This window comes from Gymnoscopelus braueri, assembly GCF_963280865.1.
Source record: "Gymnoscopelus braueri genome assembly, chromosome: 6".
In the NCBI taxonomy this organism is placed as follows: Eukaryota; Metazoa; Chordata; class Actinopteri; order Myctophiformes; family Myctophidae; genus Gymnoscopelus; species Gymnoscopelus braueri.
This window is the reverse complement of record NC_137607.1, coordinates 33,146,109-33,164,519: the sequence shown is the minus strand read 5'-3', so window position 1 is coordinate 33,164,519 and position 18,411 is coordinate 33,146,109. Positions and strand designations below refer to the sequence as shown.

The window sequence follows — 18,411 nt, the reverse complement described above, 5'->3', positions numbered from 1 at the left end:
GATTATGCATTTAATACATAATTGAAAAAAAGTTTATTTGGTGTAGACTATTCTTGCACCATGGGTGCATCATTTCCATGTAAACATTATTTACATGTCTATATAGCCCTTGTCGAGTAATATTTGAGGTTCCTAATTTATCGCAGCAGAAAATATTACATTTTACCTCAAATAAAAAGTTGGTTTATTCCGTAGCAAATTAACAATGAAAAAGATCGCGGACGCATTTAATGTAATGTAGATTAAAAATAATGTAATGTAGTTTATGGAACTAATAGTTCCATAAACTACATTACATTATTTTTTATAGCCTTTTACATTCACCACTGTAAAAGGCTGTATAGGCAGATGAGCAAATATTGGTTCATGAGTCAAATTAGGCCTAGTACTCACCACTACTAGTCAAAAACACCATAAACATAAATTAACGTTCAGGCCCAAATGTTTTCACCAAATAATGTTTAACCTGTTGAGTTATGCATATTCAATTCGTCATATAATGATAATATAATTTAGTTGTTGAGGTATTTGTGTATATTTGCATATATAGCCTGTATGTGGAAATCCTGTGCGTTTACCCATAAGCATCTTTCCAAAAGTGACATTTCCAAATTACAATCAGGAACCCAATGCTTCTATGAGTAACAGTCTTGATTAAAACAATACCACAATAATTTGAGTTGCATCATATACTGTAATTAACATAGTAAATCTGTTCTGAGTGAGAAGACCACTTCAAGTAGAGCAGCTTTCTTTTTCTTCCACTGAACATAGTATAATGGACGGATCTAGTTAAACGTGGTTTTAACAGGGTTTCATCACAGACTGGTTTTAGAGAACATTTCCATGACGCCATCATGAAGTGCAGACCTCCTGTGACTTCACCCTAAAGCTTAAAACAAAACAATAAAACAGCCTTTGACAATGGCCACCGCAAACAAATGCAAACAAATGCAAAGGAGTCCGTCTGTCCCACCAGATATGAAACTGGCGACACCCATTACTCCCAGGTTTCAAAGCATACTAAACAGCTAAATCTGTGGTTTACCTCCAATACTTTAAGTTATTGGAAGCTCATGTACCCATGTAGGAGATGAGGATTCAAACATCTGCAATGTGCTGATACATTAAATGGGGTTGAAAAATGACCGTTCTGTATTTAACAGGTCCCGTTTAATTTGTGGATATGAATTCACAAAGCAATTTACAAGATATCCTTAATTCGACATGCAGTGACCATAGAGACACATCAAAGATGTTAAAGGTGAGAGATTAAGATTGGGATGAGCCAGATTGGCAACTTTGTGTTTCACAGTGATTATTAGTGTTCTAGTTATTCACAAAATCATTCTAAAAATCCTGTGATAGGCTGTGTTCTGACGCAGAACAATTGAACATAAAATACAAAAATAATGACGACCCTGTTTTGGAAGATGGGGATTTGCTGGTATACAATAAAAAAAGGGCAAAGGGCAACTTTCCACCCACAATTGGCAACATTGATAAACCACTCCAGATATAATGTCAAATGAAGTTCATGCGGGAGTGTGCTTTAGGCATCCGTAGTCCCATGGCATCCGGGGTCTGATCCACGCTGCTGGTTGAACACATTCTTTGCAGACTGTGACGGCGCCAGTGTGTGTCCTCCAGAGGAAAACAAAGGACCACTGAGAAAAGGCTCGAGCAGGTCGTCATTACCACACATCCAAAACATCCAACACAAACGCACACCTGAAGAGGGTTCCAGTACCAATCTAGAGTTTACCATTAGCAGAATAAAGCCTGAGTCATACTTAGTTGCAAGTCGGTGTTGCACACTGAAAATAGCATACGTATTTGCAATTATCTGTGCGTGAGACCTGCAAGTAACTAAGTATAACTCAGACTTAAAGCAGCATGTTGAGAATATAGGAAGGAACATACAGGAGAAGCCCTCAAGTCTACTTTGGTACCCATAGTATATCATTGTGGATTTGCTCTCCACAAAGCATTTCTATCATAATAACAAATGTACACCTTTTCTCTCTTAAGATACAAAACTGTAGAAAATATGTTGTCTTTTAAATCAGGCTTTCAGAGGTTTCAAATTGGAAAAAAGCAATATGCTGTAAGATGGCACAACAGCTTCTCTGGGAACAGTCTCCCTATACAGTGACGAGCTGAGAAGAGAATGTCTTTCCATTCTTTAGGTCCTCTTGGCAAAATGAGTACACCACTACATTTTCAAAGAGTATGAAATAATATCACTTCAACAAAGAATCCTTATTCAGCTCTGAAAACAAACGGTTTAAAATCGACTATGGAGTAAAAATTTCATTAAACTAAGACCCACCCCACCCGCTCAAAACACTGTACATAGTAGAAATGTCAGAGTTGAAAGTCTGTTCTTTCTTTTGATAAGGCACAATTTCATTCATGTTGCTCCTCAAGATTAGTGCTGTTCACAAACTTCCGGTTTGGCTGTTCTTCAAGAAACAAAGAAGAAAATCGAGGCTCGTCCCTCACACGTAGGCCCCCAACGCTGCGTGGAACTCGGTGAGACACTGAACAAGCTGCTGAAACTTTGGCCTTTCCTCCAGGTCCAGAGCCCAGCAACAAGCCATTACAGCAAACCTATGAAGCATAGCACAGGTTAGACAAATGAGATGGCTCAGCAAATTACGAGTTGCTTTCAATAGCAATTCTGACTAAGGGCTGCTTTCATTAAGAAAGTAATGTTGTTAAGGATAAATGCATAATTATTGACTTCATAAAGATCACATCAAATCACTTCAATGGGTCAATCTGTTGAAGGTTGTAGATTTCTCTATTTAAACATCTCAATCACCCTCACATGCAGTCTCAACACTAAATGCATCCTCAGGAAAGCACAGCAGAGACGGTACTTTCTGGGGCGTCTCTAGACTTTATGGGAGTACCAAAGCTCTTGTGAACTTTTACCGATGTACCACAGAGTGTTCCGACAGGCTGCATCAACGTGTGGTTTGGCAACCTGACTGCTCAGGGCTGCAGACTGCTACAAAAAGGAGTGTGAAGACGGCAGCAGAAATCATTGGCACAGAACTACCACAATTTCATAACATTTACATCACTCGCTGCAAAAGGGGGTACATTCCGTGTGCTCGATGACGTGAAACAATGCATTTGAGGTCATCGTTTGACGACGTCATCATTTCACAGAGAAATAGGAACGTTTTTTCCCACATATTGATCTCCTCAGATCAGAACAATAAGATACAAGATGAAAATATGTAAAGTTTCGCTTTTAGGACACTACCCGCCCTGCTCATGTTCTGTTCCGTTCTGGCTCCTTCCATCTAAAATACGCTACAGGAGCATCAAATCACCCACCACCCATCTCAGTAACACTTTCTTTCCACAGCCTGTCATGGTTGCTGAACAGCTGACGCACCCATATGCGCCGCACATTGTTGGTGTATAATCTGTACTGTAACTCTATCCTGTACTATGTATATATAATGTATACATATAAGTGCATTGTGTATACAGGTCTGTAGTGTTTTTTTCTTTTCTTTTTTGGCTTTGGGATGGTGTGTCCTTTGTGCTGAGGCAGAGAGAACCAGAGCACAAGTATGTCATTGTATTAAAAAACACAATAAAAGTTGAACTGAACAGAAAATGAAGAGGAATGAACATTTTACAAATCTGAAATTGTGTTGATCTGGTGTATATTATTGAAGGCAGTGAAGTGGACCTGCCTGTACAGCACTGATAAAGAAATGAGATTTAATTTCATCCTGTTATCAGTACTGAATCTTCTGATTCTTCCCAGCGGCGTCTTTTCCTTTAGGGAAATCAACTCAACACCTATTCTGTTCAGGAGGAAACAGATTCAACTACACAAGAGCCTGATACTTATCTACAACTAGGATTTCCTTCAGTAGGAATAGGAATGTTACTTTTTCCAAAAGTTGAGCTTAAACAAATTGTCAGGAAAATTACTGACACTGTTGACAGGAGCCACACATATGCTGCCATGTGATGTACTAGGTCCAATGTTGTTGACAACGGAGTAGTTATGAAATTTTATTAATTATGTTGCCTATCTGGGAGAAACAAGCTTCTGAACAAGCATTCAATTGAGCAATGCCATCGTGTGTGCACAGGTGAAAATGTAAACTATTTGGATGTGTGTCAAAGTCATGGCATAATGCTAGGAGATTTGGATCGCTTGTAATGTTTTTGTACAAATCATACTGGCAAACCAGCTGTGCGAGTGTTTTTTGAGAATGTGCTAATGCAAGGGTAAAGGAAGGGTTATAGTATACAATCAAATGTTCCGTCAATTAACTTTGCTCTGTCTCGGGAGATTTGAAAACTTTCCAACCACTGATAAAAAAAAGTGACAGCCTAAAATTGGAATTTTGATCGTGGGCATGACAATTACGCTGTGTTGTGCTAATGCTGAGTCTGTCCTTTCTCTCCTGGCCAGCTCCATCATGGCTGTTTCAGCACCCTGACAGTTGCAAGATTTTGATAAGCAATGCGGGTGGCTGCTGGACATTCAGCAACCCTGGTGGGCTTCATTTGTAGGGGGTCTGCATTAAGAAGCATTCCTGTAGAACTGAACCCTCACACACTTGGCTCGCTAGAGAGGTCTGTAAATTTACATTAGGAGTGTGTATGTTGATAACAACTAAAAATATGGCCACGGGTGCAGGCAAGGGGCACATAATGTTTTCTTTTCTTCTCGAACAATTAGAACTGCTGTTTATCATTCTTGCGGGTTAACTGTAGCTAATGAACATCTGGCGAATTCCATCAGTAAAAATAATCCCGGGAGACATGGTACGCATGGGAAGCAAGACAGCACCGGAAGGCCAATAAAACCAGCGTTATGTTGTTGTCAATCAAAATTCTGAGCGTCATCCTAAATCAGCGCAAATAAACACATTATGTCTCAATCAGGCCTCAGAAAGTGGGAGTGCATTCAATTCTCCTTCTGGTCCATACGGACTTGCATAACCACGTAGGGTTAAAGGGCTAAATGACGTACAGTTCATCCGGACAGTTGATAGGCTGTGCTATTCTGTAGCCGTCCTTCAGGTAGGCAGACATCTCAAAGGGGTCGATGTCGACGTAGGGGGTCTGGCCGAGAGTCATCAGCTCCCACAGCGTTACTCCAAAGGCCCACTGTGGAAACATTGACACAACACAGGGCACGTGAACGTTGACACTAGCATACCAGTCTCGCACCAGCGTGTTCATCTGCGATGCTTCCTGGAAACAAACGACAGACACCAACGCCATATACACAGAACATACTGTAGTGATGATGTTTCCCAAATATCTGAACTGATTTTAAGAGGTTGGTCATTACGTGTGTGCTGCCTTTGAGAGTTTTGTCCAGGGAGTTACAGTAGGCAATACTTAACCCCTATACTTCGTTGTATGACAAATTGTGACGCCCACAACAGCAGGGTTAATGTGGTTGAGAACTAGGTTGCATAGTAACTGCTATATACATGTCCCTTCCACTCATTCCATTCCACTTTAGGAATCAAGCCATTCGAATAATTATCTGCCAATTATCCAAGCTAAAATCGTCCAGTGTTTACATACCTGACAATGACTTATCTGTAGAACACAGTTCATTGTTCCCGAGAGTCCGACTTTGCGGTAAGCTAGCGTGTTAGCGTGACCTTTGCCGAATTGAGCCCTGAACTTTAAAAGGGAGTGAAAGTGAACGTTGGAGAGGACAATAGGTCGCAGAGATGACCAATAAGGGTTTGTCCAGAGGAAATCCACCCTGTTTCCGTAAAAGCATCAATGATGCTGCCAACGTTTCCAGGTAAACCTCATCATTCCCATATCCCACCCTCTCATTCTATTCTACTGGCGTGTCTGGTGTGTGACAACTGTGATACACTAATGGCATGTTTAAATCTATACACACTGTGACTCATAATGCACTGATGACGTTCAGTGGCTCAGAGTTTAGTCTCTAGGCTTCTGTATTAAGTTTAATTTGTCTTTACTGTTGGTACAGAGAAGTGTTGACCGACGATGGTTTCACAGCAGGAATGCAGGGGGTGGGGTGACATGTCTGGCTGGGACACGTCTGTCTGTGAGAGGGGCGTCTCTGAGGACCGACCAAGCTTCCTGCTCATCTATAGCAGCGCTCCCTCCGCTACCCTCATACTGGACCCTCATACGGGAAACACTGTTTGTCACTGCCAGAGGCACATTGTCCCCAATGGCGCACCTCCCTTCCCCTGCACACCGAGAGCAGGGCTTCTAAAAAGGATGGCTCCCATATCACTAGTCGCTATTTCCTGTATGGCACTCCCTCCCTGTGTCACACGTCCAGAAACCGTATTTAACTATCTTTAAAAAAAAGGCCCCTAGAATAACCATCTTAGTCGTATACTATTTTGACGGCAGTGACGGGTGTCAGGTGATTATGTAAATATATACAACTGGAAGAGAGAGAGATCATGGCTGGGAAGTCAGCAGTATATTTAGAGCTGGCATTCTCACCACGTCACTGGCGCTGGAGAAGTCATTGTTGAGCAGGCTCTCCAGGGCCATCCAGCGGACGGGCCGGTTCTCGTTGTCCCCCAGACAGTGGTAATCCATGGGGAACAGGTCCCGGGACAGAGCGTTGTCCGTGATTTTCACCTGCATGTTGTCATCAATGCTGTTGTGGGACAAGAGAATTGGACACTCTTTTGAAGGCTAATTTATACTTCCATGCAATGTAGTGTCAACACTTTGTTCTGTTAACACACAGCCATACACCAAAGTATAATGTATATTGATGCTTACTTTCAAACACAAGCTTCACATTTTTGTCTCTTTTTGGGGCAAAAAAATTGCCTGATAAAGGCTTGTTTTGTTATGTGATTTTAGGTTGCACAAGGAACCAACAGCAGATGGAAGCTGGGTCATGGACACTCACACACAGTTCCTAGCAGCCAGGTCTTTGTGGATGACCTCCCTGCGGGCTAGGTAGCTCATACCACATGCAATCTGGATGGCCATGTACACCAAGTCCTGTTGAGAGACGGCCTGGAAGGAAACCAAAGGCAGACAGACAATAGTCAGCTGAAGCAGAGAGATGGTGAATTACACAAATATGAATTGTGTTCCTTACAAAAATAAATCGGGACATGGATAAGCTGACAATTTTACAGCTCCCAAGTGCAAAAGACTTGAACAATGAAATGGTACAGTGGAAAGGCCATTACAAAAGTTTTAAGCTAGCGTCAGAAGTCACACTAGGATTTTAAACTGTCAGCCAGAATGTTCAGACATTTTACTGGACATTTGTCAATTCCTCGCCATATGCATTTTCAATACATACATGAACACTGTCATGACATCATAACTTACGTTGTGGTGCTAAATAACCAAATTAGAGCTTGACCTTACATTGATTAACATGCCCGCATGCTGAACTGCAGGGCTTACAAGCATTGATACTGTACATTCACATGAATTCAAATAATTTAAGAAATCATGACAAAACCTGCAGACAAACAACCCTACAGTGCATGCCTGAACTGTACCACACAAAAATAGGCACTTCTGAATAATCCTTCATAATGTTGATTGGCTCAGTTGGCCGCAATATATCAAAATATAGGCTACAAACAGGACATCATGGTGACATAATATGAAGTGGTAATGTCCATGCATCTATATATATATATATCTATCTCTATATCTCTATATCTCTATATCTATAAGATTATATACATGAAACAATAAGCCAAGTCAGGCAGGCCCCAAAGTGCTTCTCTCTCATTAACCACCTAATTGGCCAGTATTGCCTGATGTCTCAGTGGCAATTTTGAGACCAATTACTGGAACTTGGATGTATTTCTATAAACATCCTGTACGAGTTAAAAAGGAACACACAGGCATTGATGTGGTAATACCCTGTAAGGGCAGCTCCCGAAGGAGCAGGCATTTGCTTTATGTACACCATCTTCTCTTCACGTAATGCCAGCCCGGCCAGACGCGCTCAACTGCATGATGAGTACTGGCTCAGAAGCACACAGCGCAAGATTTACAACTGTTAAACATGGCCCCCTTTATCTGATAGTGTGACTCAACTCATATCAACTGGACCCGTTGAGGGGAAACAAAACTCTTGGCAACCAGTGAATAAAGCTTCAAGAAGGCACCGGCCTAGGTATCATTCATTCTGGGATTTACAGATCCTGGCGAAGCGGCCAGAGATCTCTGGGTTCGCTATGCACAATTAAGCGATGGAGCGGCTCACATTGCCAGGGAGAAATTGACAGCTGTTCAAAACTTCGCGATGTGCACAACGCTGTTACTTCAAAACCAGATGTTCACTCTCGGAATGAGAGCCAAACTTTAATGCTATGCTACCTCGGTGCCTTCCAGACAGTTTGATCTAACCCCCGACTGTTTACACTGTTGATATTTTTTTGGATTGATGTTTATTGCAACAGCATGAGGAAGAAGTTAATGACTATGTCTTTGTCAGCCTCTACACCTGCCAAAAGTATATAATGACACAGCGGAGAATTAAGGTGTTGACGTTAACCTGAAGCTTTACAAAAGGGTTTTCTTTAATGTAAATGGGTGGCAAGCTTCATCTTGTGGATAGGTGGGGGGGGGGCATTTGCTATGCCAAAGTGTACCTCTTAAAGTGAATGTTGCGCTTTGTGACTGAGTGATTGGTTGGATCGACAGAATGCCTATGCCAAGTAGATCAAACCCTCCCTGGGGTTAACGAGAACAAAAGCCTGACTGTCTTTTCTTAGAAAACAAAAATCTGTGCCCTGAGCAAGAGCTCTTAAGACCGCATAGAAAATCCTCCTAATAACATTGGAAACGCGCCATTATTGCTTGGTGTCAATTGCAGTCGACAATTGCAAATCAAACAGAGACGGTTCTGTGTGAAGCTCCGTGGCAAAGGGAGAAACCGTTTTCCTGATCTCGTTTCAGCCATAGGGTTAAGTTCATGCCTTGATCTGTAATTCAACATAATGGGGACATGGGCATCTTAAAACTGCAGAGACTCCGGGCAGGCAGCCGCATGGCGTTCCAGCATCTCACCTGTGGGTTGTTGGCCTCAGCCAGCTTACACTGCCGCAGGAACAGCTTGAGGTTGCCCCAGGCCATGAAGGGCAGCATCACCATGGGCCTCTCTCCATCCTCTGTACATACTTGACTTATGGGCAACAGATTTCTGGAAACAGAGAGAGCCAACATGTCAGCACTTGATTTGTGACAGTAGTTGTGTGGGCACTTGAGTGTGTATAACGCACACTCATCTCATTGCATGACAATGTGTGTCAGAGGGGTTATGGGAAGGGATAAAAGTATGAGAGTTGGTGTGTGTGTGTGTGTGTGTGTGTGTGTGTGTGTGTGTGTGTGTGTGTGTGTGTGTGTCTGTCTGACTGATTGGGGGTCACTATTTCCCAACCATAGCGGAAGGAGTAGCTCTGAAACACTTCCCACATTGACACGCTGCCCCCAGCAACAGAAAGAGGAAGGTGTGGGCCGATTTCATGATGCTCACATCTTCCACAGAGACACAGCTGAAAGTACACTCGATGTCTCAACCTCATGAGAAATGCCACTGAATTGGACCTAAATCCACCATCTTCGGTGGACCAATCCCACTGTTGTGGTGTCGGTGCACCAAACACTAATTTCACATTGAGGACATGAATATCAGCACGACGGCACGATGAAGAAACCAATACGATACCCACTAGGGGTTTCGTTTCTTTCGGTGTCTCAGAAATGCTGAAATGATGTCAGTAAAGTACACGGAAGTCTGTGGGAGCATGACTCATTCATCAGCCTTTGATTGTAGCCATTCGGATGGAGACCGCACAGACGCAGTGTTTGGGTGACGCACCTGTGATGGAGGCCGCGAAGCTTGCAGCTTTCTGTGAGCATCATCGTCACCTGCACTTCCGATGCGTGATCTGGAAAATAAAGTCATATGAGAGAGAAAAATATTATTGTGAACCAGCATAGAAGCAATGCAAGTTTTATCCACAGAGAACCCATGTGCTTCAGATGCGTCAGACATGGCAACACTGGTGGACCTTGAGCGGGCGCCAACCAATAGGAGAGAAGTGTGACTGGGCCCTAAATCTTTTCCAAGCCATGAATACTACAGAGGCCTTTAAAGTAGCACTTCACCCATTTTCAACCTTGTCTTCATATAATTAGTCTTCACTAATGCTCATTATAAGATGCCACTATTGCCATCTACTCGCTCCGTGTCTCAGAGGTGGGCTATGGACCGTTCAGAAACCTGCCTACCAATGACATTATCCATGAGGATTCCAAGCTAATAGAATCTACAGCCTCTCTCTTACTGGGAGGATAGAAATAATTGTTCTCGCGTCAAGATTTTTCTTTAAAAGAAGTTTGAAATCTTTGAATTTACCAAGGTGTCACAGGTAGGAAGGTTTCTGAACTGTCCACAGCCCAAATCTGAGACACAGAGCGAGTTTGTGTGTAGCAGAAATGGTACCGTCTTATAATAACGAACACAAGTGAGGACCAATTAAATGAAGAAAAGGTTGAAAATGGGTGAATTGCTCTTTAAAAAGGGGTCACTCTGTGACCCACCATGGGCACTCTGTCAACACTTATGTCAACTGGAGTGGGAACCCTGGGACTGAGGACCAACTACTGCCATGCTCGCAGAGGTTCACGTTTTAATCTCTATGTGCAGCTTTCACTGTCGCTCTCTACTTAAGGGAAGCTGTATTGTTTCCTGCCCTAGGGGCATAGTGGAGGAAGTCGTGTGTTTAATCAAAACAAGTGTGGCATGAGCATATTGTTCGCCGACTGGTATCCACCCTGCCCTGAGTAAACAAAGGAGAATGGAGAGGGCAAAGGTCAGCTGGCAATTGAACATGCAAGAGCCTACAAATATGTCTGAAAGACTCGCCTACTAAAGCCCAAATTCATACTTTGTCACACGACAGCGTCGTACGCCGAAAACAGGCGACCCACAAGCTCACAATGCGGTGCAGATGAGCTTGTAGGTCTGCCATTTTCAGCGTGCCACCTCGCCATGCGATGGTGCATAAATTAGGTGTCCACAATACTCAACTATGTGTAGGACTTCCTTTCTCTTTATCTTCAACCTCTTTATTTTCCAATTTCACTGCTTGTCTACTTCATAATAACGCTCAGATAGATGCTGCTTTTAGTGAAGGCTTGCTCTTGTTTAGAAGTCTGATGGGGAAACAGCCATATCCAGTGGGCAAAATCATCCCCCACACACACACACGGGTCAGCATCGGGGTATCTGCACATTTCTAATTGCTTTTAAGACCTTTTTAATACCTCTACAAGGAAAGAAATAATACCATTACTGTCAGCGGCAAAATAAATCGACAAACTATACTACAGTATAAACGTTATTGCATTTTATCGAATTTGAAACAGAAATATTCAGTGCAGATTAATTAACATAACTGTCTTAAACACCCATTGTTTTAATAGTTTGCGACAAAGTTCACATCGCGCTTCATATGCATAGCGGAACGTTTCAGCCAGCCACGATATTTGTCATCCTCCAACCACTTCTTGTTAAATTTGCAATTCCCCACTGCTGAGTGATTGCACCATGATTGCATGGTTTGCTTGCAGTGTTGTGTTCTATTTGTTTTTCCCTTCTCTGCGCTGCAGCCATTAAATCAGAAGCTTTGTCTGGGTTAAAATGCGGATCACAGCCGCATAAGGCATACCGCCACCTACCGAAGCAGAGTGTTCTCTGTAATGTACTCATATGTCATATCGTCTTCCGTATCTGCCGAAGTCAGAAAATAAACAATGGAGTATAATGCAACTGGTCTGTCTGCAACACAGTCATTCCGCCCAGATCAGATTAAAACCCAAACTTTAAATTTGTTTTAAGACATTCTTAGACTTTTTAAGGATCCACAGCGTACTAAGATGATCTTAGTGCACTAAGCCAGGGGTTCCATTCAAAGGACCCCCAATAGCCACAGCATCCGGCTGTGGCCCCACTATTGCTAAATAGAAACAACAAAAAAGCTGCAATAACGGATCTATAAGCTCACACTGCAACATGTAGTAAGCTTATAGATCAGCTATTTTCAAGCAATTTAGAAATATCTGAAAAGAAATGTGCAAATAATGACATGCTCAAAATAGGGATGCCAGGTTCAAAATGGTCAAACTGGCACAATAGTCTTGTGAACTGAATTAGAATATATATATCAGTGGTCGGTAGTGATGTGCGGGTCGGGTTTTTTCATGACCCGCCCCAACCGGCGACGGAACCCAACCCGCCTCAACCCGCCCCGCGAACCCATATATAAATCTATGGCTCAACCCGCCCCGCGACCCGCGGTGGGAATATATATATATATATTATATAGCGCTCTAAATGTCTACGTAAGTTTGGCCTCGGGCCACTTTTTCAAAGACATTAGATGGTGGGCCAGAACACAATCAATGGCTAATTTAGGACGTGGAACTTGCAACAAACAAACATATACAATAATAATAACTGTATTGTTATAAAAGTTACTACATAAAGATAACAGAAAAAGCACGTGGAATCAAATGTTACAGGTGCACACAGAAATGCTTATCTAATCCTTTTTGTGCAGGCGTCATCCTTGAATGTTTCACTTAGAGGATATTTAGTGAACATTTTTATCTGGAGACAGAGAGTACACCTTTTCGAACAAGAGCTCTTTCATGGTTCAAGGTCTCTTAGAATAGAGAGAAACAATGTATCATTTGAGGCATGTGAAACACAGCTTTGGTGTGTTTTTTTAAATGTGAGAGGAGATTTTCATCCAAAAGTCTCAAGAGGAAAGTTGACAGTGAAAACATAACATTCAAAGAATGGAAATAGAACTATTTGTTCATCATACCTGATTTCATCAATTCAAAGCTATTGCTGTCCATATCCTACCTGGACTGTCAGTCAGCTATAGTAAATTATTTACAAAATTACTTGTCGGGGCCAGATATTAACGCTGGCGGGACAGTTCTGGCCCACGGGCCGCCTGTTGCCTACCACTGATATATATATTTTAAATAATTTCTTTCTTTATTTACTTCTCCTTCCAGATTGCTCCCCCTGGCCCCCCCTAGGGGCCGTGGCCCCAACATTGAAAACTACTGCTCCAAGCGACCCAGCATGTACGCTTACTCTCACTGACGACCCCTTCATTATTGTACCTTCCCGGAAAGTTGCACATTAAAAGGTGGCGATGGGGATTAAGTCATAAAAACGTTTTGTTTTTTTAAAGACACCAATGTTTTCTCTAAGGGAGCCAAGCGTGTTACCTTTCACTGTCTTCACAAAGACTTGCTTCTCCTTACTGGGGTCCTTCTCATCCACAAGCACGCCGTGGAAGATGCGACCAAAAGTCCCTGTGAAAGACAAACGGTAGATTTAATGTGAGCGAAAAGGGCATGAGGGTAAAGAAGGGCAGACCCCCTTTCATGGAGGGAAATGTCAGCCGGCTTGCTGGCTGCCACGTTTGGCTCGTCTGCAAGCAGAGGTGGAGTCCAACTGATTGTTGTGTCTCACACGGGAGAAAATCCCATTGACATGAGCCAAAGTGAGGGCATTTCACTTGACCTCAGCGGGCCCCTGCGATGTGGACTTACTCCGACCTATATATCGTCTCTATCGGGTGGAAACTGTTGGCAAATGATTTTTAAGCTTTAGTTATTAAGAGCATATGTGTGTGTCTTCACTACTATTGTTTCGTTGTTGTTCATATATACACCCAAAGAAAATACATTATTACCCTATGAAATCATTATAGCCCTGTTAGTATTATATTCTTAGAAGTACAGTTATTGTGATAAATATTATCTATTCGCATAGCGGAACTCTGTGCGTTATCTCCCAGTAGACAAAATTCACTCCCATTCCGGGCCGACACTGTGAGAGAGAGGAGGATTACAATGGTATCTGCATCCACTTTTTAGGGAGGTTGTGATTGCATTCCGCAGGTGCGAGGGACTGCGAGGGAATCAAGGGGGGCCACTCGCACACCCTGGGAAGAGAACCTGGCCGAACAATGGGGACTTCTACTGATAAAAAAATAGGCATATTATATAGGCTCCAGGGAGAGACAGATCCCGCTAGACTTCATGAACTTTCCTTAACATACAACAAAACCTCATATGTCCAAAACTGTTACTTTTCAGTATTCAAATTAAGTACGTTTCAAGCTTGCAGATCGGCTACTTTTGAGTGACGTTGTAGTACGATCAAGTAGGGCATTAATTTACAAAAGAAAAAACACAAAAAGTTATAATACAGATATAGGCGGTTTCTGCCCGACAGCAACAATATGGTTTGGGGTAAAAAAATATAAATAAATAAAAAACAGCTAAAGGATAGCGAGTGCATTCATTGACTCTTTTGTCTAAACTGTCGTTGCTTCAGGGGTGGTGGAATCAGTGCAGGCTTTGTTGAGGTGAAACGCCATTTAAAAAAACATAAACCATCAACGCAAAAAAATCTGCAGCCCCGGGGCCACCGTGGGCCCTGTGTTCCAACAGGAACAGTGACGACAAATAACAACAGGGTTAGTGTTTAACAACCCCCCTACCCCCCCATACCTGTAGGCCTGTCTGGACGCGCTGCCTCTCAACAGCACAACCACACACACACACTGAGCCGTCACAACCTCCCATGTCTCACCCTCCTTCACCAGCTAACAAACATTACAACAACTACGCTGAGAGATGTTTATTTTTGGTGGTGGCAAATCAAAATCATTTAACCACTTGAACCATAGCATCCCTAATCTGCGTATGTAATAATTGACGAACATTTGTCGAAAACAGGTGAACCTGTGACAGATTGTGAGCTTGTAGATCGGCTATTTACGGCAAAGAGATTTGGTGTAGACGGAAAAGGAGGGGACCAAGTATAGGGTTTAAGTAGTTAAGGCCTATGTAATTGTGTATTCTTTTTATCCTGTAGGACAAAAGCTAATCTGATGCATACCAATCATGAACAACCTAATTATATTGTTTTGGCTTACTTCCTTTTTATCTGTTGCAGCCCAGGCCCTTTAACATTTTATTCAAAGACAGAGATTAACATTTTGGTTTATTGCCAAAAATAACTATTATACAGTTCAGAACTATTATAACTGTCATTATACAGTTGTAGTTGTTATTCTGAGATGACCACATGGTTCCAGCTGCTTTGGCCAAAACAAGTGTGGTTGCACAAGGCAGGAAAGGTGAGGTCTTTTGAGTATAGAACTGGTCAGCAAAATTTTCCAACAACATAAAACTAATTTGATTAAGACACCCGCCCAGGGTCTGCCACGGTGATGCAGTAGCGCTGTCGCCTCACAGCTAGAAGGTCCTGGGTTCGATTCCCGCCGGGGACGCTGTGGGCGTGTCTTCTCCTCCGCGTCATCAGCGCCCATACCCTAGGTGGGGTTGGCGAAAGGGCTTACTCTGTGTGGAGTTTTCATGTTCTCCCCGTGTCTCCTAGGGTAGTTAATACCCTCACAAAAACATCTAGTAATCCTGGTCGCTATACCGCCTACCCCATGACAGCCGGGGCGCCTGATGGAGGGGAAGGGAACTGGTTGGAATAACGTGTTCCTTCTACACGCTACGTCCTACCGGGGAAACTCCCCCCTGTCAGGTGACCAGAAGGTCAGTTGGCTCTCATGCATTGAAGGAGGCATGAGCTCAGCCCTGGGCTCTCTAGGCTGGTGGGGGGAGTGTAGCGCCCAGGATCACTTAGATAATTGGCATCGGGTGAAAAAGGGTTACAAAATCGTGGGATAAAAATAAATAAATAAATAAAAAGACACCCGCCCAATAATACACACACACACACACACACTGGGACTTCTTGACGAGGGCGCAATCTGCAGAGTTAACTACGGTTTGACTGGGTTTACTCAGTTAGAATTAAATATCATAAGTGAGTGCTAAGTAAGCACATGGATAAACACATGCGCTGACAGACAGACCCACAATACTATAAAAGAGGGCAAATAGCAGTGTCAGGACCGAGCCCGTGTTTGTTCAGGATTGGAAGCCTGGGAATGTATTGCCGCTCGTTGTGTCAACACATCATCTGCAAACACCATGTAGCCAAGTCACAGCATGGCCTGGCGTTACTTGCAGGCAGCCCCTAGGTGATATTATGAACTATCCATCTACCCCATTCTGCGAGGTCCTTCCCTTTTACCACGAATTCTGTTACACAAATATGTATGACATCTGAATTCATTGTGAATTCATATGACCTTTCTGTGACACTCTTGTGTGTGAGTGTGTAATACATATTTTTTACCCAACATTTGCTTGGGTGTGTATAACAGCAAAACAATGAATGTGCATTTCTTGAATCGGTCTGTGTATTCAATCGACTGACTGATCGATCAATAGATGGATAGATATGTTTTTGAGTGTAGAGCAGGGGTCCTCAACAACAAATCTTGAAGGTCCACAAATACGTTTTTGAATAAGGCTAGGGTCCGCACATGCACGCGCGCGCGCAGGGGGGGGGCTTTTTTTTTATTTTTTATTATAATTTTCCCAGGGTCCGCAGAGAGGGGTCCCGCGGTCCGGTCATGGACCGCGGTCCGCCTGTTGAGGACCCCTGGTGTAGAGGTACAGTACATACACTAGAACTGCACAATGGTGTGAGATGGGAGAGGTGTGACAGACAGGATAGACGAGCTGGAGATCTCAGGGCAATTTCTGGTTGAGTAATGTACTGTAGAGGCACAAACATGCTGTATGACCATAATCCGTTTTGGAAAAACAAAATGTATACTGATCTCTATCAATGTTAAATGGATCTCACCTAAACAAATCAAACTTCCAAACAGTCTGTGGGTATGGGAATGGCACCCGATTGTTGACTGAGAAAATTGTAGACCTCAGAATGCCATCAAGCTCTGTAATTGCCAAACTGTGATTGACGGCTTGTGATCTTCCCAAACCGTTTGATCACAATATAGACTGACACATTATAAACTGTCCTAGATGCTTTACATGTCATGCTTATTGGTATATACAGTATAAACATTTGTAGACAGTTTTCTTTTTTATCTCAGATGCCCAAGTTGAGCAGCTTTACAACAATTATGTTCACGTTTTAATGATTTAATTCATCAGAGTCATGACTGATGAGAGAAATGACTGCTGAATATGTACTGAACATCAAAACGTTGAACTTTGCACCTAATGAAAAATGCATTGAACCGCCCGAGCTGCATTCTCCTTTCTCTCATTCTCTCACCTGTTGCTGTGATGCCCTGTACCTACCTATCCTACCAAGCTGATGTGTGGTGGAACTCCCTCTCTTCTTAAAAATAAGCAATTGTTTGGTTGCAGAATTTATTTAACTTATTTAGGACAAGTATTTTCACACATTTCTTTTTGTAAATATTTTTTTCTCATTTGGTCAATTCCATTGACTTCAGTTCCAATATAGTTTCCCTCAATACCTTGCAATTAAGAGAACTGTTTAGGTGTATGCCCGATGACGTAAACAACGCATTTGATGTCACTTCCACATTTTGTGGAGAAATACAAATAAGACATAGGGTATTTTCCCCACACTATGATCTCCTTCGTAATAATGGGGTTTAGATTCAAAATCATTGAAGTTTCCCTTTTATAACCAATACCATCAGAGGCCTGTCTAGAACTCTCACAACGATGCCTCACACAACTTAAAGCTTGTAGAAACATTTTACAAAAATCATAGGAAAGTCTACTTTCCATCAGTGTGCAATTTAATTCCCTCCTTAAAAGGCAGGGTAAGTGATTTTTTATTTATTTTTTTATCTTTTGTTAAAAAGGTTAAGTACTATATTGTGATAGTAATCATTGCTACAGAGCGTTTGTTCGGTCACAGGGGTCTCTCCAGCTCAACAAAACAAAAATGTATTTTACAGACTTGCTTTTTATACGATACCTTTTAAATTATTATTTTTCCTTTTATATAATTGAAATGACTGTTCCTACCTTTTACTAGTCTCATTTATTGTATTATTATTATCATAAAAAAATCAAAAAAACATGTAAACCATGTTTAAAGTCTTTTATACAAATAACGTTCTAATTTGCGTGGTATGGGTTCAAATTGGATTTGATGTAACGGTTGTTGCTTTACACTTGTGTCCAGACTTGTTGCAGAACGTTGTGATAGCAGACACGAGAGACATCAGAGCACATCAATCTTCTCAGAGCAGCCTGCCTAAAAATAAACTATGACTTGTATTAATAACTGAGCCAACATCATTCTGGCCTGGTCTCACTGTCAGATCATGGCCATCATTCTGTTCAAACTTGCACACACCAATCAAAGTCAGATGCATGAAGCTAAAATAAAAACGTTTTCACAAGCAAACCTTTTGCTCTCTTGGGTAACCCTCAAGCTGCCTTGAC

At 42.3% G+C, this 18,411-nt stretch overlaps 1 protein-coding gene across 2 annotated transcripts in view; it reads right to left on the bottom strand.

Annotated features, from left to right (window-relative positions):
• Positions 1-720: 720 nt before the first annotated feature.
• The window catches only part of ryk (receptor like tyrosine kinase), a 55,765-nt gene continuing 38,074 nt past the window's right edge, over positions 721-18,411 (bottom strand). For both annotated transcript variants that reach the window (XM_080430285.1, XM_080430286.1), the window contains 7 exons: positions 13,303-13,389; positions 9,869-9,938; positions 9,058-9,190; positions 6,923-7,032; positions 6,502-6,661; positions 5,018-5,154; positions 721-2,613 (listed from right to left, as the gene is read on the bottom strand). In XM_080430285.1, coding sequence (XP_080286411.1) covers positions 2,502-2,613; positions 5,018-5,154; positions 6,502-6,661; positions 6,923-7,032; positions 9,058-9,190; positions 9,869-9,938; positions 13,303-13,389 — 809 coding nt within the window. In that variant the 3' untranslated portion in view covers positions 721-2,501. The remainder of the gene's footprint in view (positions 2,614-5,017; positions 5,155-6,501; positions 6,662-6,922; positions 7,033-9,057; positions 9,191-9,868; positions 9,939-13,302; positions 13,390-18,411) is intronic.